General features: G+C 42.5%; 1 protein-coding gene across 3 annotated transcripts in view; it reads left to right on the forward strand.

Annotated features, from left to right (window-relative positions):
• coro7 (coronin 7) overlaps positions 1-22143 on the forward strand; it is a 75882-nt gene that overhangs the window by 51780 nt on the left and 1959 nt on the right. For 2 of the 3 annotated variants that reach the window (XM_088436274.1, XM_088436273.1), the window contains 19 exons: positions 12185-12239; positions 12304-12361; positions 12537-12682; positions 12971-13069; positions 13139-13243; positions 13535-13694; positions 14509-14684; positions 15041-15149; positions 15226-15312; positions 15396-15538; positions 15885-15989; positions 16497-16582; positions 17129-17270; positions 17341-17430; positions 17496-17612; positions 18891-19026; positions 19107-19198; positions 19269-19355; positions 20176-21397. In XM_088436274.1, coding sequence (XP_088292400.1) covers positions 12185-12239; positions 12304-12361; positions 12537-12682; positions 12971-13069; positions 13139-13243; positions 13535-13694; positions 14509-14684; positions 15041-15149; positions 15226-15312; positions 15396-15538; positions 15885-15989; positions 16497-16582; positions 17129-17270; positions 17341-17430; positions 17496-17612; positions 18891-19026; positions 19107-19198; positions 19269-19355; positions 20176-20184 — 2002 coding nt within the window. In that variant the 3' untranslated portion in view covers positions 20185-21397. Of the gene's footprint in view, positions 1-12184; positions 12240-12303; positions 12362-12536; positions 12683-12970; positions 13070-13138; positions 13244-13534; positions 13695-14508; positions 14685-15040; positions 15150-15225; positions 15313-15395; positions 15539-15884; positions 15990-16496; positions 16583-17128; positions 17271-17340; positions 17431-17495; positions 17613-18890; positions 19027-19106; positions 19199-19268; positions 19356-20175; positions 21398-22143 lie in introns of those variants that run through there. The other variant, XM_088436275.1, reaches the window with a different exon arrangement.

Here is a 22143-nt window from a genome sequence, read left to right on the forward strand (position 1 = left end):
CGTAGTCGTTCTTGGCAGAGGATAAAAAATATGCGCCTGCCGTTTCATCTGTCTGCAAGTGTCGCTGCACTCATTGTGCTCATATTCGTTAACCTGTTTATGGCTTGTTGTATTTTGTTAGCTTCAAGCTAAAAAAAAAAACGTGTAATGTCTTATTTTTGTCTACATGAGTTAGACAAGTACTCAGTTACGTTCATTAACCTGTCTGGCAGTTTTCATTGTGTTAACATTAATGTCTGTGAGTGGTGTTTTGTTGTTGTTTTTGTCTACGTGTGTTGCTGCATCAGTTGTGTTTACAGTTTATCCATTCACTGACTTGTTACGACTATTTCAATCACCTTAGTCGTTTTGCGTTGTGTTAGCATTAAGTTCCAAGACTAATTCCTATGAGTGGTGTTATTTTGTCTATATGTGTTGCTGCAACTATTGTGTTCATACTCATTTACTAACTCATCTCAAGTAATTCATGAACCCATCTATGGCGTTTCGCGTTGATAGAATTAAGCTACAAAATGTGTGTAATGCCTTTGAGGGTTTTTTTGTCATCTACATGTGTTGCTACAGCGATTGTGTTCATATATTCAGTGACATTTATTCACCCGTCTCTGGCATTTTGCATTGTTTTTGAGCCATTAGGGACCGCCATAATCTTCAATTGTTTAATGTGTAATTCTCAGGTTTTTACGATTAACCTCAAGCCGTTTTGTTTTGCTGCCGTTTTGGTTAGCGGTTGAATTCAGTCGGCGGCTAAATCTTTCACGTGCGAATCACGGTTCCTGTGAACTTTTGCAGTCACAATCTGTTCTTTTCAAGATGGGAAAAATGACGCATCTATTTTAAGGAGGCATTTTTTTTTTTTTTATCACAAGTGGGTGACACACCCAGCACATACTGGAGAAAATCCCGTGTTTCCACTCTTTTCGATAGAGCCCCGTGTTATTATTCTCTGTTGTTTTCAGCCCTTTCAAGCATTTAATGCAGAGCTCCACCGTAGTATTTGCCAAAAGCTACCGTACGGCTTGCCAATAGCTGAGCGCTTAGGAAAGCCAAAGGCGCAGGCACTCAAGCGTGCGTCGCATTTTTATGTGCGCCGTCATCACGCTGGGCAGTATTTTAGCAGTATTTTTGCCCAGGGATGGTGGTGTGATAACTAAGTGCTCGTGCCAAGTTAAATTTTGACATGTTGCCATCATCTGGGTGAAATTTCAGCTCCCTAGCGTCTTCTCTCGGTGCTTTCTTTTTGATCGAAACGCCTATTGACGTAAGGATCAAAAAATTGGAGAAAATACCGCACAAGGAATAAATCAGACAGATACCTTGGTATCTAAGTGTTGAACTTGAGGATGTTGTCACCATCTGGGCGAAATTTCAGCTTCCTGGTGTCCTGTTTCAATGCTTGCCTTTTGACGTGCTCAAAACGAATAGAGAAAATACGGCGCAAGGGTTAGTTAAGATAGACAGATGGTTGCACCGTGTTGAACTTTGACATGCTGGGTGAAATTTCAGCTGCCTAGTGCCTTTCGGCGCTTTCCTTTTGATTTGAAAAGCTTTTGACGTAAAGATCAAAGGATTGGACGAAATAGCGTCGAATGGTTTCACAAGCCTTGTTTTATTTTGATTTTTTTCAGGCCAAACACTTTTGTCAACGTGTCAAATGCCCGATGGCGCCATGCTACCTCTCACGGGTCAATCTTGGTACGAGCCCCCCCCCCGTTTTAGCATAGCCTGGGAATAAACTTCCTGACAGAGGCCCCCGCTTAAAACCCCGCTCCCCAATCCTTTCTCGTGCCATTTTGTGGGCTTATCTGCATACGCGTCGGTGTTTGCGCTCATGTGCGCTTGCAAGGCATCTTCACGTCACGCCTAAATGCGCTGGGACGGCGCCATGTGTGGCCTTTTGTCAAACGGGCCAAGGAGGAAGCCTCGTGTGGGAACGACCTGCGAGGAGGCTTGATGATGGGGAAGCCAACGGAGAGTAGGAGATCGTAAATACGCTGGCGAAGCAGAAGTTGTCCCTCTTCGCGTGGGAGCGAGACCATTATGCACACAGACGCCGTCGATTGGTCGGTCATCAAACTGTCTGCGATATTTGCTCGGAAATGCGACACTGACTAAAAAAAATAAATAAAAAATGCAATATTTATTTGCAGTAACCCATTCACGGTTGTAACTCTTTCACCGCTATTGACAATTGAGTGGGATCTTGGTCCGATCCTTTGATCTTTACATCAAAGGGGCATTGATAGGAGACCTAGGGAGCTGAAATTTCACCCAGTTCAACATGGCATGACCGTTGCTATCGCATCACTTAACACTTGTGCTGTATTTTCTCCCGAGTCCCGTTGGTTTTCATCAAAGGCATTTCACATCAAAAATAAAACATTGAAAGGGAGCTGAAATTTCACCCAGATGGTGTCGACAGGTCAAAGTTTAACATTGCACAACCACTCAGTTGTCACACCAACAGGATATCTTGCTAGCTTCACCTTGTGCGGCATTTTCTCCAATCCTTTGATATTTACAGCAATAGGCATTTCAAGTCAAGGAGAACAGACCCTAGGGAGCTGAAATTTCACCCAGCTGGTGACAACATGTCAAAATTCAACGTGGCACGCCCACATAGGTAGCACACTAGCAGGAGTGCGCCAAAGAAAATGACCCAAAAATGATCAAAATACCACATAAGGGTTAAAGGAGGAATAAGCGCGATAACGATGGGGCCAGAATTGCTCTGTTTGTTTTGTTTTCCCCTCGGTTATTCTGACCTCGTCCGCGCGTCGAGGCACGCGCGGCCATCTTGGCGACTTGCCGCTATCAGAGCCTGCCGAGTGTGTTTGTGTTGGTCTTCAACGTCGACCGCGAAGGAGCTCGCTCTTCAAGTAAACAGAGGCCCGCCGTATATACGGAAGATATTCGAAGCGCGGTTCAAGAAAGCTATTTCGGGCCTGTGGCGTGCCTCGCGTATTAGGGTTGCAAAAGTGTACACACCCCGGCGCCGCGGCTGTAATCCTAGTTTAAGTGCGCTTTGGTCCTCTCCCAATCCCTATTGTGTGCAACGTAACGCTCAAATACAAACAAACAATCATGGAGTTTTCTTGCCGCTGATCAAGATATAGCAGACAGGCAGTGGAAAAATCCAAAGTTAATTGCGTGTTTGCCGGATCGCGAGCCGCGGTCCCGCTCCCCTCTCATCCAGGCCTTTTCGACTCCAAGCCGCGCTTGCCGCTAACAACCACTTTCTCTTTCCGTCCTCTGACTCTCCCACGTAGCGGCCGAGGGTTCAAAGCATCCAGTCGCACGCGCGCGCGCGCAGACCAAATCGGGATTTACGACACCATAGTCATCTCATCTATACGTCTCTCCGTCTACTTTTTGCAGTCGGCTTTGTTTTTTCTCGCTCTCGCTTTAAATCTGCCAGCTCTTGAAGCGTTTTAGTGCTTCTCACCGTAGGTATCCCCGTATGGGTCGTTCAATGGAGTGATTTAGGGACGCCGTGTTGGACGGGGGGTGAAAAATGAGGAAAGGTGAGGCCAAGTAGGGCAGATCCTTTGTAGCCGTGACTCACGAGTCTTGATTTTAATAACTAAGAACCCCATGTGAGGACATCGCTTTTGCATGTCAGGGGCTTTTGAAAGATCCTTATCCAGCACGAGTGGAAGTTTATTACTAGGAGACAGAGATAGGGCGATGTGGCAGGTATGGGACCCCCCCCCAACAACAACAAAAAAGTCGCATTTGGAATTGTTGCTGTGTGAAGACTCAGCTCGGCAGACAGATCGCAAGATAGTACGTACGTCTGGGCGGCCATTTTGATAAGCCCCAGTCAAAACAGGCAGATGCTGTTTAAATGGGAATCGGTCAAAGGCGCCATGTGAATCTCACTGTTTTTTTTTTCGTTTTTTTTTTTAAACCTGAAGTGGCAGGAAGTTTGAAGATTTTCTTTGAAAAAAAAAATGATCTCATTCAGTAGCAACCTCTCTTAGACCCTCCTCAATTTCTGCACAGAAGAATGAAAAAAAAAGAAAAAAAACATATACTGTATAGTATTGAATATCAGGACTTCTCAAAAAACTAATAAATAACATATAAAAATATAAAATATAAAGAAATAAAATGTGTAATCAGTCTCAGGAAGCGATGACCAGAGACTTTGGGGTAGCTAATTCGATATTTTTGCTAATTGCCAACAAAATTTGGGGGTTTGAGTAATATCTCCTCTGAGATTGTTTTGGGTTATTTTATGGTGGGCCTCCTGCTCACCATACTCTACTTGCACTGTATGTACAAACCCAATCGTTGGGGAGCAATAAATTAGAGCACAGTAAAGTTACATGCTCATAAATGACCTGTTTTTACTGTCCTTGCTAACACCGTGGTTGCGTTTCACACACACGCCCGGCACTAATTTGAACCATTGCGTATTATTTTTGGGACACAAGATGATCTGGCAAATGACCAATGAATGGCCCTGGAACAGATTCTTTCTAACCCCGTAAAACAGGCCGTCTTTCAGCGCCGCCTTTGAGACAATAACCGTACTTACGGACGTTATATTGCGCATTGAATGCTGCGTACAAGTCCGATAAATTCTCATGAGAACGCTCGGCTGGATAATTGCGCGCGTGTGTGCGGTAAGATGGTTGGGCCCTTGCGATAATTTGAAGGAAAGATTTGCGGCACGTGTGGTGACTTGTGTTATCCGAGAGCGTCTGCTGAGCGCACGGAGATGGGCCGAGTCGCTTCATCTTGCTCGTCGCTGCTACGTTCTGCGCGTGGGTGTGCAGCAGCTTTCCGCACAAATAAAAGACACTCCAGTCCGCGACAGATGACATCATCTCCCCTCGCTGGTCCGCTGCAACAAATCATTGGATACAGAGCGTATGTTCACGTCTCAAGTCGGGACTGTGGTATGCGGGGCCTCCGCCGTACTCTACAAACACATAAAATGGATGTCGAACTTGAAATCTCCATTCACTACTGTGAGAACATTTTCTTTTTAGAATAAAAGTAAAGAATTCGAATATGAAGGCACTTAAAGGTGTGCTTGAGATTTTAACTTCCGCGGGTGTCAGTAAACGTATTTTAATGTGTTTTAATGCTGCGATAACAGCATTTTCAAGTTAAGAGCAAATTAATTGGAACTTACGGCAGGGTTGCTGACAAACCGAATTAAATGCTTTTCAATCCCGTGATAGGAACAGTGCGTTTTTCTTTTCAAATTAAGAGCAAATTGGAACACGAAGGCATTCAGTTAGATTAGCAGACTTAGTTTAAATGCTGTGAATATAACAGTACATTTTTCTTTCATAAGCAAATAAATTGGAATCTGAAAACAATTCTGTCGGCGTGTCAAATGTTGACCGAGTCTCTGCGGGTATCCATAGTCCAACAAATGAAAAATCCAATAAATACCACATTAGCATCGCTAGCTGTCACGCTAGTGAAAATCGATAACGACCAAAAAAAGAAAAGCATTGGTAACAAAAGAGAGAGTCAAAATGTGACGTGTATTCTTTCTGCAACACCACGGAATTTTGACATTGTGACACAAGTGCAAAAATCGGTTAACGACCGTTAATATTAGGGCATGAAAGCACTCCGATACTCAAGTGTTTGGCAGCCCGTCTAAGCGGCGCGTCGGCCCACAGCTGGCCCCTCCTGGCCGACGATCCTGGCTTTCCTTCCTCTCCGTCAAGCCTAATGCCCTTCTAATGAAATGGCTTCTGAACGTAATAGCTACTCGGGCCGGGTGCGCTTATTAAACACCCCAAGCTACGCACACGAGCAGAAAGGAGAAAGTATGTTGTGCTTAAGGAATCAAACTAACACCTGCTGAGCATCCAGGAACTTCAAGCTTAAGAATGTAAGCCCTTTACCAATATAGCGTCCTCCTCTTCACCGCTTTCTTCTCAAAGCTCAAGATACTAAGGATCCTTTTGTTTCACTCAATATTCTACATTGTTGAAATGAGTCCAAATTATATTTATGCTAGTACTGTTGGGTGGGTGGGGAAATAACTGGCTTGAAAGTTTAAATTAGCTATAAGTATATGGTTACATAGCACCTGCACGGCTAATTTTTTAGCTAGGTACAAAGGTAAAGTTGTTTTGTTTTTGTTTCACTCAAAACACACTTCTAAGCACCCTCAATATACATTATTGTCATATTTTAGCCCAGCAGGTTCAGATAGCTAGCTAGATAGTAAGGTAGCTAGATATTTAGATTAGCTAGGTAGCTATGCGGATACGTTTTACGTTAGTGACAAAGATCGTTTTTTTTTTTTTTCTCACAATTTTCCACTTACACGCACTTGATATATAAATTTGCACTATCGTAATCTTGAAGCTCATCAGTTAACAGATAACTATATCGTAAGATAGCTAGGTATTTAGTTTAGCTAGGTAACTATGTGGATATGTTGTGAAAGTAGGGTTGTTGTTTTTTTTCTAAACACATATCTCCACTTAAACACACTTGGTATAATATCGTAATGGTGTAGCTCAATTTGAGTGACCTCCTATGATCTTGTATATGGATAAGTTGGTAAGAGATTAGCTAGATTGTTAGCTTGGTAGCTAGCTACTGGGTGTAGCCAAGTAGATATGTAGCTTGCAAGCTAGGTTAGTCACTTTCAATGTTTTGGCATTGTTTTGTTGGTTTTGTCTTATGGCGGTTACGATTTTTTTTTAATAAACTCAAAAACGCTAGTATTAGCCAGGCAGCTTTTTTTAGTTCCTTTGGAGGACATTTCAAGCTAGTTAGCTCAAATAATGCGCAGGCATCAGCATATTCGATTCGACTTCTTGTCAAGTTGACTTTGTTACCAGTGCTTAACAGGCACCCTGGGCTCCTGGACAGGATCTTTTTAGCCCGTTCTCCTCATGAATTCTTTTTAATCACAAACGGATTATTCCGCACCACTCCTACTTTTGTGGGACACCGCGGACACCCACTGATCTGCCGAGAAGGTATATTTAAAACCATTAGCTGTGTCCGATACCCTCAAACAAGTGTAATAACATTGGATCAGTCTGGGCTCTGATATCCCAACTAAAGAATTCAAAAGAACTGGAACCTCCGCCAAGGCCAACTTCATAAAAGCGCTCTGAACCACTGTTGGATTTATCAACTTCATATTTTATGAGCTGGAAGTGGCCTTATCCTTTTAACCTCCTTTGGAGGTTTTTTTTTTTGTTGTTGTTGTTTTTTTTTCGTTTTTTTTCCCTCCCCGAAGGCCACAAGAAGCATATTTTCTACAGTCTGAAGGCAAAGCGACAAGAAGAAAATCGGTTTCCTCCCCGAACAGTGCAAAACGTTGTCAGGCGAGACTTGTGGCCGCAATTATCGATGCCTGTGATGTGCTAATGGAGATAAAGCTCTATGAAATCTGTCCAAAAACCACAGCTCTGCTCCCCATGTGGTCTGTCTCTCACACACACACACACGTGTTGAGGACATCTCCCAAAAGTCTGTAAAACCTTCAACTCCACTAAACGTTTAGCGACCGCCATGTGAAAATGGCGGGAAAACATAAAGCAAACGCTCCGCTTTATTGCTCAACGTTGACACTTCAATTATAATTCATTATCCGCACTTATTACAAAACTTGTGAATGAAAGGAAGCAAAATAATGGAATGAAGATCATTATTTTGACCTTGAGTGCGGCCTTGCTGGTGCATGTTTAATGCCGGGTTAATCGTAACAACGTGTAATTGGAACACTCCCTTGAGACACGAAAACAAGCTAGCATGAGCTTATCGATGGATACTCTCCTGTCTGAAGATTTCTGACAAGTAATCGTCCGGTAACACGTAATCTATGAATTTACTACATTTTTAGCCGACATTAGCGGGTTAGCAACAACTAACAACTACTAACTATAAAGTGCAACCTCTACACAAACGAACACATAAACAGAATAAACACTCATCGCTTACTGAACATAGGCGGTTGCGAGCGTTATCAACATAAATGATAATAAACTATAAATATGAGCTTACGTTGTCATTCACTACGTCACCGTAACGAGCCGAACGACGCACAGAGAACGTAAAACAGGAAACGGAAATGCAACGCTACCCGACAAATTAAAAGCATGCATTTCAAAATAAGATATAAAAAAACGTCACGAACTCTAACGCTTGAAGAATTCTTTACATAGTTATTAACTAATATTACTTCGTTATTTGATTAATACAGTACTGTATAATGTACTTTTTTGCATTTTTCAATTTTTGTACATTTTTACACATTTTTAAATGATTTTTTATTTTGAAATATTTTTTTTTCCTGGAAAAAAACGCGAAGTACTGAGACCGCGAAGTAGGAGGGATCACAGTATATATATATATATATATATATATATATATATATATATATATATATATATATATATATATATAATGTTTTTTAGTTTTCATAGATGCACCTGATGTTTTTGTTTTTTTTTTAGTTCTTTTTTTTTTACTCAGCCTTTCGCCCTCAAGCGGCTGGCGCTTTAAGTAACTTAATCAAACCATTTGTCATTTGGAACAGCTGAAATCTTCTTGCGTGGACCAACTGGATCAAAGCTTCGAGTGTTGAAGCCTTTGTTGTGGTCCACCCACATTCGGGACAACAAAAGTCCGCAGACCTCCTCCTACCTTTCTTTTGATACCGATCTCGGTCATCTCAACCTCTAACGCTCTCCCACTTCTTAACATTTGTTTCACCTTTTTACCGATGATCTAAGGCATGTTTTTTTTCGGGGGGTCGTCTGATGATTTCATGGGTCCCAGATGGGCTTTTATGAGCACGTATGAACTGCGCGTGACCACAAATGCGTTCTCATGTGGCGGCTAACTGCATCTTAATGTGGCTCCAGATGATTTTATTTAGCACGCCGTCTTAATAGATTCCAGTTATGAAGAGATGTCAGCTGGCTTTGTTGGGAGGATGCGCACATTTAATGACAGTGTTTCTGGAAATAGTGGCTACGCCGTCTATTTAGGGAGAGGCCTTTATTTCCCCGCCACAAAACGTAAAATGAGCTTTAATATCGTGCGAGGAACATTTGGTGCCACGCTTTAATGTTCTGAATGTGGCAATCCGTCGTAGCCTCTCTAGAAAAGTAAATAAATGATCATCCACGTTTTGGTCTTTATTGTTGCCTGTATTTCTCTCTCTGCAACAATCTGCTTTCTTGACAATTGCGTCACATTTTTGTGGTTACGTTTTTTCGGTTTCATTTTTTTGTCGGTTTTGCTTTGTTTTTTTTTGTGTGGAGGGAACGTCTAAGGTAGGCTGGTACTGGATGCGTTAATATGCTTTTAATTTGAAAAAAAAATGTGGCTCCTATCGCCATATTAAATTAGTTGCGATGATACTTACAATGTTTTTCATTTGAAAAAAAGGGTATGTTCGTACCACCATATTAAATTGCCTGTAAATATTCTAATTTCATACCTAAACCATTACAGGGTCTTTCTTTTCAAATTGAGAGCAAATTAATTCGAATATGAAGCAACGGATTGCTGAATTGTGTTTTAGTGTCTTCCCTACATTACATCATTTACTTTTGTTTTAAGATGATTAGAGATGTGCTTTCCCATTAGTGACGCAGTTTTCCAGCAGACGAGTCAGAAATTAAGCTGATGATGTTACGCAATCTATTTTCTGGAATTACTGAATAAAATACACAGTGAGATGCCACTGCAAATGTAGTTCAAAAATTTGATTTGATTCGATTTCAATATTTGTGCAAAAATGCTTTCCACTGAAAAAATATTGTTTGTTCTTCGTTGTGTATATATACATGTTTGTTTGGATTGTTAATACTTTTTTTTTTATCACAGCCATTGATTTCCATCTTTTCAGTTCTAGTTCATAGTTGCAGCTTGAATAGATACACACGTTTACGCTACCTATTGCCCCCTAGTGGCTTGTAAAATGCTGCAGATACGCTGCACTGGACCATAAGACGGATGTCTCGCATCATGAGAAAAAAAAAAGTTGAAAATTCTGTTTGAAAAGTCTGAAATTTATGGTCATCTTTTTAGCGTAAAATGTACTTGATGATTTCCCGGTGGATAACTTAAACTTCATCCGGCGAGTTTTGCTAGCATTAGCGTTGGTTCTGGTGGATTCGCTAATACTACGCATGCACGCAATTCTTTCCTTCATATTCATAGCGGCTCCATGCGATTCTACAATCGGCCCTCTTGTGGCAGCTCACAGCTAGCTGGCCGCGGTCAGTGCCCGCCCGCCCGCGCGCGCGCGCCATTGCGCCGCCGGCGAAAGTAAATGTGTGCCTTTCTTTTGCATATCAGTGTTTACGCGTGTGGGAAAAGGACCTTTGGTGAAGCCAAGCATGAAAAGCGCTCGTAAACACAAGCGGCTATCAGCGATAAAGCACTGGCTTTAATATGTCGCTATTTAGCCCTGTCGTGCATTTACTGTGAGAAAATGGCCGATAAGAGTCCCGAAAGTAAAGGGAAGGGGAGTCATTGGTTTGCAGGCACGCTGAGAGCGGTCGGGGGTAAGGTGGCGAGGGCGGAAGAGGGAGCGCTGTGGGAACGCAGGTGTTTAACCGACTCCCCGCTCGGGACACGGGAACACGCTTTTGCCCCCAACGAACATGGCGGCTGGCTGCTAAATTCGCAGGCGAGAAAGGGCTCGGCTTACGGATCAATATTGTTGATGTCGAATTTCAGCACAAAAGGGGTACTGTGTGAAAGGACGCGAGCAATAAGAGGATGAAGGAGATTTTCCAGCTGAAAGAATGCTACTAAGTCCTTGTTTCCTACATTACTGTATTTTCCGCACTATAAGGTGCACCGGATTATAATGCGCACCTTCAATGAATGAACTCTTTTCATATATGGGGGCACCGAATTATAAGGCGCATAGAATAGAAGCTACAGTAGTGGCTGGGGTTGAGTCATGCATCCACTGCATCACAGGTGTCAAACTAAATGCCCGGGAACCAGGTTCGGCCCGCCGCATCATTTTATGCGAAATGCTAAATTTGACTTCAAGATTCTGGCTAAAATCGAAAATGTTCAAGTTGTCTTCAACTTTTTGTTATCTCTACCGCCTTTGAACAGTTTTTAGTAGCGTCTGATTTTACATTTCTGCATGTGTGACGATCATACTTCAAATGTATTTGACTTCACAGGCCTTCTGGCAAAAACTATAATGTGGCCCATGATAAAAATGAGTTTGACAGCCCTCCACTAGAGGGAGCTTCGTTAAAGGGAACGTCAACAAAACAATCAGATAAGTCAGTCAAAATGTATTCATTGACAATCAGAAATTAAGAATAGATATGTGCAATGTACTATCCGAAGAATGCGGAAAAATACCTCTTAACTGCATTAAAAGCTATTTTGCCAAGTTTCAAAGAATAAAATTACGATTCAATTAAATATTCAGCCGAAATTTCTCAATCAAATTTCATTTATTTTTTGTCGATTCAAAAACTGTTTCTAGATTTTATTTGATAAAATTGCGCTTTCTTTTACAAAACAAATGACGAATTTACATGGCAGTCATTCTATCCCCGAAAACTGCAAATATAGTGCAAATATATAGTATAGTATTATAGTGCGAAAAATACGGCACCTGGTCCTCACTCACTTAAAGGACATAACATGCAATTTAAAAAAAAAAGTTTTTATAATTAAAGGTGTCAAGCATTCTTGGGTCAATTTTTTTTCTTATTTTGAAAAGAAAAATATACTGCTCCTTTCATGGCAAGAAGTATTGAATTAGATTTGCTGATGCCTCCACAAATCTGGTTTAAATCTCACATAACCCTCTCTCAAAAAAAAAAATCCGGGTGTTTTTTTCAAAGGGTGTCCATACTGCACTTGGGCAAAGCCGTCACCAGCAGAAAATTGACCCATATTCTCCCACATTTATCCATCTCGCATAATTCTTCCCCTGCGTGTATTTCCCTTCGCGGATTGCAGCACTTCCACCACGATGCCGTTGGTGGATTTAAATTGAAGTGAACTGGTCCGCATGGCCATATCTTCTTTTTTGGGTCTGTAGTGCCATCTCGTGGCTAGTGTGTGTAATGCTTATTGATGACGTCTAAATTTAAAGCCTTGCATTGCTTCCTGAAGGCCGGCCAAGTCGTTAGTGTCCACTTGTGTCCCTTATCAAGCATAATGATGCTACTTTTTCGCCTTGTCCCTTTAGGACGCTGATTCCTCTTCTTGACGCCGATACGGGTCTGTTGGTGCTGGCTGGCGTGGTAATATTCATTTTCTCGCTTACGTGTTTATGATCATTTGCTAACGACGTTTATTTTTGCGCAGGGTGACACCGTGATTGATTGCTTCGAAGTGTCAGACTCGGATCCCTTCCTCTCCCAAGGTCGTTTTTTTTTTTCTCCCCCCGTAAGAATGTATAAATCAGTGAGAGCAACACTAAAATTCTGTTAAAATTCTGCAAATGAATAGGCTGTCTCTCAGGAAGACGTAATAATACTGTAATTATGATGGCAATAATTGTATGCTGAGCTGAGGCATTTTCATCCAACAATCTTTAGTGAGCCACTGTCTGATGGACATGTCAACCCGCGGCGTCGCCATGGTTCCCAAGCTGGCGTTGGACGTCATGTCCTGCGAAGTCGCGCGAGTGCTCCAGCTGACGGACAACTGCATCGTGCCCATCAGCTATCAAGTCCCTCGCAAGGTTTTACCTGTGATACGCATGGACAGCAAGCGCTCCCGAGACCTAGCGTCTTCATTTGTGTCCACTGTGGTGGACATTAGTTTTTGGTCTAGATTTTTTTTTTTTTGGAGCAAGCCTACTAAGCGTGCTCAGCCGAGAACATCCTGCCCGTTCCGACGATGCCTCACCTGTTCGGGCGGGATGCAATTCGATTTGCCGTCTTGCCGAGACGAAACGGACAACACAACAGTGGACGCAAATGATGCTTGCACATAGAACGACGTTTCATTGGCTGTTGTTTTCTATCAGAATTCTGGCTACGACTTCCACTCGGACATTTTCCCCGACACGGCGGGCAATACTCCGGCCATGAATGCTGAAGAGTGGTGGCAGGGTGGCAACAAGCAGGTAATGGACATTTCCATGGACAGACGAAGGGACTCCCAACCTCTGACCATTGGTGTGGTGTGTCCTCAGGTACAGAAAGTCAGCCTCCATCCAGACAAGCGGCCCAAAGCCACCAAGCCTCCATTAGCCAATCCGACTCCACCGAAGAAGGATTTTAGCAGTGGTGAGAGCAAGGTGTGATTGTTATTTGTTTTTTTATCCAATCAGATTTCAGCATGTGTGTTGCCATGTCAGTTTAATCTGCCCCGGGCCCTTCACGTTGAGGAAAATCGTATAAAGGCTTACGTTTTGCAAAGGAGCCACCAGAACATAAATTAACGATGATTTGCTTCATATTCTAGTTCATTTGCTTTTAATTTGAAAAGAAGCCTGAATTGTTCCTGCCATGGCATTGAAAAGCATGAAATTAGATTTGCATTCAATGCAAATAGCTCTACCCCCCAGAAATCTAAATCTTTGCAACAGGAGGCAGCAAGCGCTTGTTCCACCCCCAGCAGTCCCCTGAGCACCTCCACCAGCAGCGCCCCCACGTCGCGTTCACCCTCCTCCACTTCGGGCCTGTCCTCTGGCTTCTTGCCCTCGCCGAGTCCGGGCCAGGCGGCCAAAGCCTTCCAGAACTTCATTGGTCTCATCACACACAAACACACAAATGCATGCACAACCCACTTACACGATCAGGCGGAAACAACTAATGTAATCTAGAACATTTTTACCAAACTAAAGCAATGATCACTAATGTGACTTGAAGTTTTTTTTAAATCCAGTACGGTAAATTTATTACACGATCGTTAAAAGCTCCTAAATGTAATGTAATAACTGTATTCAACACGTAAAGAATAACACGAAAAGGATTTAAAATTTAACTTGGTTACAAGTTGCATTATTATGTTATTCATCTGAATTGTTACGCTCTACCGTTTGTCAAATGTTGAGTTAGCCCCCTCTAGCGGTAGAAGAAACCAATTTCACTGAATTAAACCAACGTGATTTGAACTTTTAAAAATCCACGACAGTAATTTGATTGTACAAAGTTTTACGTGCAATACGTTTATTTCATTTCATATTTTGGTAATTTCAGAATATTTATTCAGATACACGTCGTTTTGTTTTTTATTTGTAATTCTGTGCAATAAGTTCATTGTTTTAATTATGTCAGAGTTGTTTTTTTTTATGTACAAATTGGATTGTTTTATTTGAATTGTTCGGCTATTCCGTTTGTCAAGAGAGCTATGAGAAAGTCATAAAATTAAAACAAAAGTAAAGTGACTTGAACTAGTCAAAATCCAGTACAAAAACTTTTAACTATATCGCATGTATTGTTAGAATATCTTTCGAAAAAATAATTTTAGTACAAATTGAAATGACGTTTCATCTGTCTGAATCTATCTGATATTACAGCAATTGCGCCTCTCCTTATTTGTCAATACCGTGTGACGCAGGACTGACGTCCAAGTTCCGGAACATCCAGGGCGTCGTGCTGCACCGCGACACGCACATCACCAACGTACGTGACCTCAACCTGACCACGCCGGGCGAGTGTGACGGCTTCTGCGTCAATCGCCTGCACGCCGCCGTGCCCCTCTCCATATCCGGCGGTCAGATTGCCGTTTTTGAGGTACGCCGTCAAAAGGGAACGGAAAACACATAGGAGAAGGATGTGAATAATTTGACACTTTTAAATTAGGCATAGAAATTACATTTGGCACCTCGGCGATCGAATTTCTTCTCATGTGAGTTTCTGGTCTCGATATCGCTAACCAGCGAGTGAAACGTCCCGTTTACCGAAGCCGCGCTTCTTGTAGTGAGGCTGCCACGCCCCCTTATGATGTCGTTCAATGCCCCCTTCTGGTGATTTCTTTTAATGCTTTTTGTTGGATGTGTCTAGAATCAATCGCCCAAATCGGTCAAAATTGACACAAGAGCTACAAAAAGTTGGGCCCTTTAATGAATGAGTTGTCACGCTTTTCTCAGCGCTCCAAGCCAGGAAAGATGCCGGACACTTCTCTGCCCACCATACAGAATTCCGTCAATGTGGCCGACCTTTGTTGGGACCCCTTTGACACACGCAGGCTCGCTGTGGGTACGTGACAGCCGACACGCGTACTCGCGGATGACAAAAGGACAAACGTGACAAATGCGACGTCGTGCGCGTTTAGCTGGTGAGGACGCGAAAATCCGAGTGTGGCGGGTACCAAAGGGCGGTCTCAAAGAAACTTTGACCAAGCCTGAATGCGTCCTGCAAGGTAAGAACTTTAAACCAAGTCCATCAAATGACCTCAATCAGATAGAAAACGAACAACGGAAGCAAATCGGGATTCCTCGTAAGGCCACGCCGAGAAAATCTACTCCATCAAGTTCCACCCGTTGGCCAGCGACCTGCTGGTGTCCTCTTCTTATGACCTCACTGTCCGACTGTGGAACCTGGAAGATGAGAAGCAGGTGCGGCTCCTCACCGGACACCGCGATCAGGTGGGACAACATCATAAGTTGAAGGTCAAATCTTTGCAAATCGCATTTCATGCAGGAACGGTGCAGCTTAGTTTTCCAATTAAGAGTAAATTCATTGGAACATGAAGCAACTTTTTGCTAAATTGTGTTGTAGCACGCTTTATTTTCGCACTGTGAAGTGAAACTGCAATAAAATAAGAGATTGCATATGTATATTTTCTAAGGCACTTTGATGAAATTGTGTTTTTTTTTTGCAACATATAATATGCCTTTATTCTATTTAACATGGATGCGCATTGTTTATTGGCTTTGTTTTTTTGTTTGTTTTTTTTTTTTTAACCTTGGTTCTGGTTTGGGTCTCATTTAGGTGTTCTGCATGGCTTGGAGCCCAGATGGCAAACTACTGGTTACGGTGTGCAAAGACGGCAAAATTCGTATCTACGACCCGCGCAAGTCGGATGCACCGGTGCAGGTTAGTGCACGCCACCCTTTCGCTGCTAGCCAAGTTAAAATGGATAGCTACGCATATCGCGGCTTATCGGAAAAGACGGTAACTTATTACTTGAATTATAAATTCATATACTAAAATTATAGAGGTGTTGTGTAAGCCTGGCCACCCCCCAAAAAATATCTAGCTACGCCCCTGTTCATCAATGACAGTGCATACTTTCATGAAGGTTTTTGAATTTTTAATTAATGTCATGAAAATACGTATCATATGTGTTCCATTGCCTGATATGTTCCAAAAAAAAAACGTGTTTGCGTTTTAGGAGGGTCTATAAATTCATATACTAAAATTATAGAGGTGTTGTGTAAGCCTGGCCACCCCCCAAAAAATATCTAGCTACGCCCCTGTTCATCAATGACAGTGCATACTTTCATGAAGGTTTTTGAATTTTTAATTAATGTCATGAAAATACGTATCATATGTGTTCCATTGCCTGATATGTTCCAAAAAAAAAACGTGTTTGCGTTTTAGGAGGGTCCAGGCCCTGATGGCCACAGAGGCGCTCGTGTGGTGTGGGTGTGTGAGGGCAAGTACCTTCTGGTGTCTGGATTTAACAGGTATGACAAGATGTCAATACCACTTCTTTTCCAGAATGTTACCAGTGCAAAAACTAAACTCTTGAGTAGTCACCGATATCAAGTACCGATACCACTCATTCTCCTGTGAACAAAATTTCCATCAAAAGCAATACCGGATCATTTCGAACAAGGGTGTCCAAGACTTTAACCTTCTAAAAAAATATCTATTTTTTAAATACAATAGACACACGTGCTATTTCTAGTTGATCCCTGATTGTCGACGGCGGGCCACAAATAGCCCCTGGACTTTAGTGTGGACACAATTGTTTTAAAAGAAAGTAAATCAATAAATTGATGGCAATTTTCTATTCTTTCCATTTCTAATTTCTAGCGCCATCGTGAGTACCGATATCTTCGAATAAGGCCAGGTATCGGCTACCTGGTATCGGTACTCGGTTATCCCTATTTAAAAACAACGTACTAATGTAACTAATGATGTTATTTAACGTGGATTCCAGATTGTGTTTCTAGATACATGGACAGTCTTGACAATATGTCCCCCGACACGCGTATATTGTTGTGTAGCCGCAGCGAGCGAGGCGTCTACCTGTACTCGGCCGCCTCCCTGTCCTCCGGCGTGGTGTCCAGCTTCTCCGTGAACGTCTCCCCCTCCACACTGATCCCTTTCTACGACCCAGACACCAGTGTGCTTTTCCTCACCGGAAAAGTAAGCTCTTTGGCTTCTGGGACACAAAGGATGCGAATAAAAGAGTCAAGGGATTGTCTTTGCCTCCCAGGGCGACACCCGGGTCTATATTTATGAGATCGTCCCAGAGGAGCCCTACTTTTTGGAGTGCAGCTGTTTTAATAGTCCGGAGCCGCATAAGGTAGGCGTAATCGTCTTGGTCTTCAAACAGCGCGTCTCCAACCGACGTGCTGGGACGGGTCGCAGGGTTTGGCCTTCCTGCCCAAGAGCGAGTGCAACGTGCGCGAGGTGGAGATAGCGGCGGCCCTGATGCTCACCAAGACCGCCGTGGAGCCCGTGGTCTTCAAGGTGCCAAGAGTCAAGGTGAGCCAACCCTGACGCTTAGTGGACTCGTGGACTCCTTATCAAGGAACGTGGGCGCCCTCTTGTGGTAGCTATTTGGAAGTCATTTGAAAAGCTTTACGTTGGACTTAGGGACATTTCTGTGGCATCCGAGCGCTCGGGATGGATTTTCAAGTGAGTCGAGGAACATCGTTTAGTGCATTGGCACAGTTCCTTGGCTCGGAGATGCCACAAAATGGCGGCATGGTGGCTCAGAGAACTACATTTAGTCTACATGTGTCAAACTCTAGTCCTTGAGGGCCGGTGTCCTGCATCTTTTCTAACCCTCACTCTCAAACGCACCGGATTAAAGAGGATCATTTTCAAGTTCCCGCAGAGCTTTCTCATGAGCTAATCATTTGAATCAGCCGTGTTAAGGAGAGGCGCAGGATACCGGCTCGCCAGCTATAGTTTGACTCCGTGAGTTGAAGAGCTTCATATGGTGCTTCACCACCATCTTTTGACATCTTTGTACTAAAGATCTACATTGACGTGAGTTGAGGAGCTCCCCGGAGTGGTTTGAGGCCGTCTTGATGCCAAAGTAAGCATAGAAAAATGAAGTCATTTGAAGCGCTTCATATGATGCTTTCTTGTCGCCATTTAACATCATTGCGCAAACTATCGAGGTTGAACTGACTTGAAGAGCTTTGTGTGGTACTTTGGCACCAACTTAGTGCCAGTTAATATCCATGTAAGATTCATGCCATGCATTGATGCCGTCATGACCAAATAAGTAAAGCTTCAGCTAGTGATTGGCCGCCATCTTGCGGCATCATTGTGCTAACAGACTATGTGTAAGTGAGTTGAGGAGCTTCATGCTGCGCACTGGCGCGACCTTGGCGCCCGGTAATGTGTCACAGTGATTCAAAGAGCTTCGTAATACTCCTTTGTCGTCACCTTTGCGCTAATGACCTCTGTTGAAGTGTGTTGAGGAGCTTCACGCGGTGCCTTTGCACCATCTTGATGGCGGGTAGTTATTTTGAAGTGAGTCGAGGAGTATCTCGGAGCGCTTGGTACCTGGTCGCTATGTTGAAGTCAATGGAGGAGCTTCATGTGGTGCTTTGGCGCCATCTTGCCGCCATCTCACTCTGTTGCAGTGAGTTGAGGAGCTTTTGACATCTTGGTTTCAAGGCGGTTTCAACTCTATTGACGTCAGTCGATGAGCTTCACGTGGCGTTGAAGGGCCAAATATACCACCGTTGATCGTAACGCTGCGCCTCCGTCGTTTTACATCCCGCACCTCTGTGCGCTCCCACGCAGAAAGACTTCTTCCAGGACGACTTGTACCCGGACACCGCGGCATGCTGGGAGCCGGCGCTGAGCGCCTCGGCCTGGCTCGACAATGCCGACGGCCAGCACAGGAAGATCGGCCTGAGGCCCGGGGACATGGCGCCAGGTATGCCAGCTGTCTGGCGCGCTCTCTCTCTCGCTCTCGCTCTCGCCGGCTGTCGGTGAAATCTTGAAATTGGCTGTCAGTCAGCGAAGCCCCCAAAGAGGCCCCGGTGAGGAAGTACATGCCCTCGTCTTTCTACCTGGAGGAAAAGTCCGACGAGCAGAAAAAAGAGGAGGTGAGTCGACGCGTTCGACGCGGCGCTTTTGCGTGGGAATAAAGTATATTCCACACAAATGGCGGCGCAGCTCCTGGTGGCCATGGTAGCCAAACTGGGAAACATGGACGAGCCCTTGCCCCAGGAATCCTTCCAGGGGGTCGACGAGGACGAATGGGTGAGTGCGAGGAATCGCAATCTCTCCGTTTTTAGCGTTCCGTCGTAGTACAAAAAGTCAGAAGGGTGGAAATTGTTTTAAAAAGTCGAGGAATTTTTCCCCTAAATATCAATGTCATTCGGATGAAGCAATTTGGGAATATCGAGATGCAATTTGATGGAGGTGAATCATATTCAAGCATTATTTATGTCGCCGTATTCAGATACTTGAACAATCGCTGTGGAGCGACACACGCAATCGTTGAACAAATACGGCGTTTATTTTTGATCCTCTGCAAAGATCCATTAACATGATCCTGCACTCACTCAGGAGCTAAGAGTGCATCATGAGTTGAATTATATTAAAAACAAAAAACGGGGGGGAAAAACGTTTTTATTTTTTTCACTTTGATTGAAGTCTGTGTAATTACCACCTGTTTTTATATTTTTGATGGTGAAAATAAGGCATCTATTTGAGCAATCTAGCTATTAGTTTTGAAAGACACATAGATTCTTATTCAAAATCCGCCTGTGTTTAGCCAGCTCTGGAGGCGGCCATTTTGTCACCGGCTGTCACTTGAAAATGACGTCACAGTTGGCTCACCCGTTTTCCGGATTAGGTCACGTGACTTTTGCAAGTTGAGCCGTGATTGGTCGTTACCTCTGCACAGCTGTGATGTCACTTTCAATCGACAGCCATGGGAAAATGGCCGCCCCTTGAGATGGATAAAATTTGGATGACAATGGACGGGTGGGGTGACATTGATCAGGGAGGTTGAATTGTGTTTTTAATTTATTTTTTAATTTATTATTGTTTGTTCCATATGTGTACTGTCTCACAGGACGATTAAAAACGACGGGAGAGAAGATTTTCACACACTTCCGCTGAATGCACTCCCTGCCTTTCAAAATCACTCCGACAAAATTGTACAATGGCGGTCGTTTTTCGTTTTTTTTTTGTTTTCTTCTTTGGGGGGGGTGGTTTTGTATGTTTTTTTTTTTTTTATGTGACATTTTTCAATGTATGATGTGGCCGATCGTTTGCTCAAATGTGACAGGGAAACATTCGGGAATTCATCTGCTACTCGTTTGGCTTTCACTCCGATACTAATTGACCCATATTCCAAAATTTCACGTATTTACTAAGGTGGGTGTGGTTTACATAAGTTTCTTCTCAGTGCGTATATTTAAAAAAAAAAGATTGTAATAATCGTATTCTCGTTGTTATTATCTGGGAAATGTTTTCTCTGTTTCGATGAAATACTTCTGAGACGTTTTTGTCTTCACTCAAGGATGCCACAGGGTCACCAGTCTTCATATTTGGCCATGAACTGGATGTTTTTTACATTATTTCTTGTTTTTCTGCATAGTCCTCTATTGCTGCTGTATTCCTACCACTTGTATTTGAATATTTTCCAACAAAGCTGTGTACAATTTGGCTTGTCGCTTTATTTTTAACTCATTTAATCCCAACAGAAGATTTTTTTTTCAACTACTTTAGGATATAATGAATTATTAGTACCTGAATTGTAGTACTTAATTACCAAAACCTCCCCCCAAACAATGACTAAGCTCTTTAAAAAAAAAAAAAAAAAAACGTAAAAATGCATCTTTGTGATTGAATTACTTAAAAAAAAAACTTAAAAAGACGTCTTTGGGATTGAATGAGTTAAGGCTCGTTTTAAATGACATTTTCACCCAATTAGTACATTTCCGGGCAATCAATCGTAGTATTAGTATTTCTAACTTTTGATATTTTCTAACGAAGCTGTGTACAAGTACGGCACTTTGGGTTGTGGGTTCCTTTCCAACTCCAATCAACTGGATCAGGGTTTGTTTACATCCTCCATGTGAACTCCAAATGTTCTCAATGTTGCCGCAATGATATACTGTACTGTAATATGTATTTGCTTGTTGTAATATTCGGATGCCATACTTTGTCGTTTTTGAGATACTAGTACTGTGATTATTTTTTAAAAACAGTTCAGGACATTTTGAGGTTACGGGGTTCACGTTTGTTATTTTTCCAACATTGTCTTTACATTAAATTTCGCATTGATTCTATTCATTTGTTCTCGTATTATTATCTCACCATGTATGCGATTACATAGGAATATAAATGGAAAACATTACGCGGGCATCGTGTTTTAAATTTATACTGTATTTATTAATAACGATACATGCATTTCACCTAGTTTATGAATGTATATATTGTAGATTTTTCCATAACACAGATCACGGAACAGTTACACATTAAAAATATGATAAAAATGATGAAATCATACATTTCAAAAGACTAAACACGATATAAGAGTTTGTCTTTTGTAATGCAATCTTTTGTAATGTACATGCATCTATGTTAAATATTTGATACAGGAGGGAAAATGTAATCAAAATGAAGAAAAAAATGACTACAAAGTATAGTTTGTGCACAATAACTTAGTAGTTAAAGACGTTTGACAAGTAATATGGCGCACTCACATTTTTAAATACATTAAAACAATGCTGCAGTTTCCCTCCCCGCCTTTAGATGTCACACTAAAGCACAAGCAGCTCTTACATGCATCCGTGAACTTTGTCACTTCCGCGTAACCTTCAATGCTCTTCCTGCATGGGAAAACGAATACTCCGTCCTCAAAGAGACGTTTTTCGACGACAGAATGGTAAGAAAATACCTTCTTTAAATACATATGTCGTTCTTGAGTTTATAGACATTGTGGTAGTTGGCTTCTGTGACTGTCGCGAAAGAAGACCGTCACTTTTCCCAGGGGACAATTTAATATAACTATTCATGACTGTTTTGTAATAGT

Source organism: Hippichthys cyanospilos, chromosome 16, assembly GCF_059441005.1.
Source record: "Hippichthys cyanospilos isolate Australia breed blue-spotted pipefish chromosome 16, RoL_Hcya_1.0, whole genome shotgun sequence".
Taxonomy (NCBI): Eukaryota; Metazoa; Chordata; class Actinopteri; order Syngnathiformes; family Syngnathidae; genus Hippichthys; species Hippichthys cyanospilos.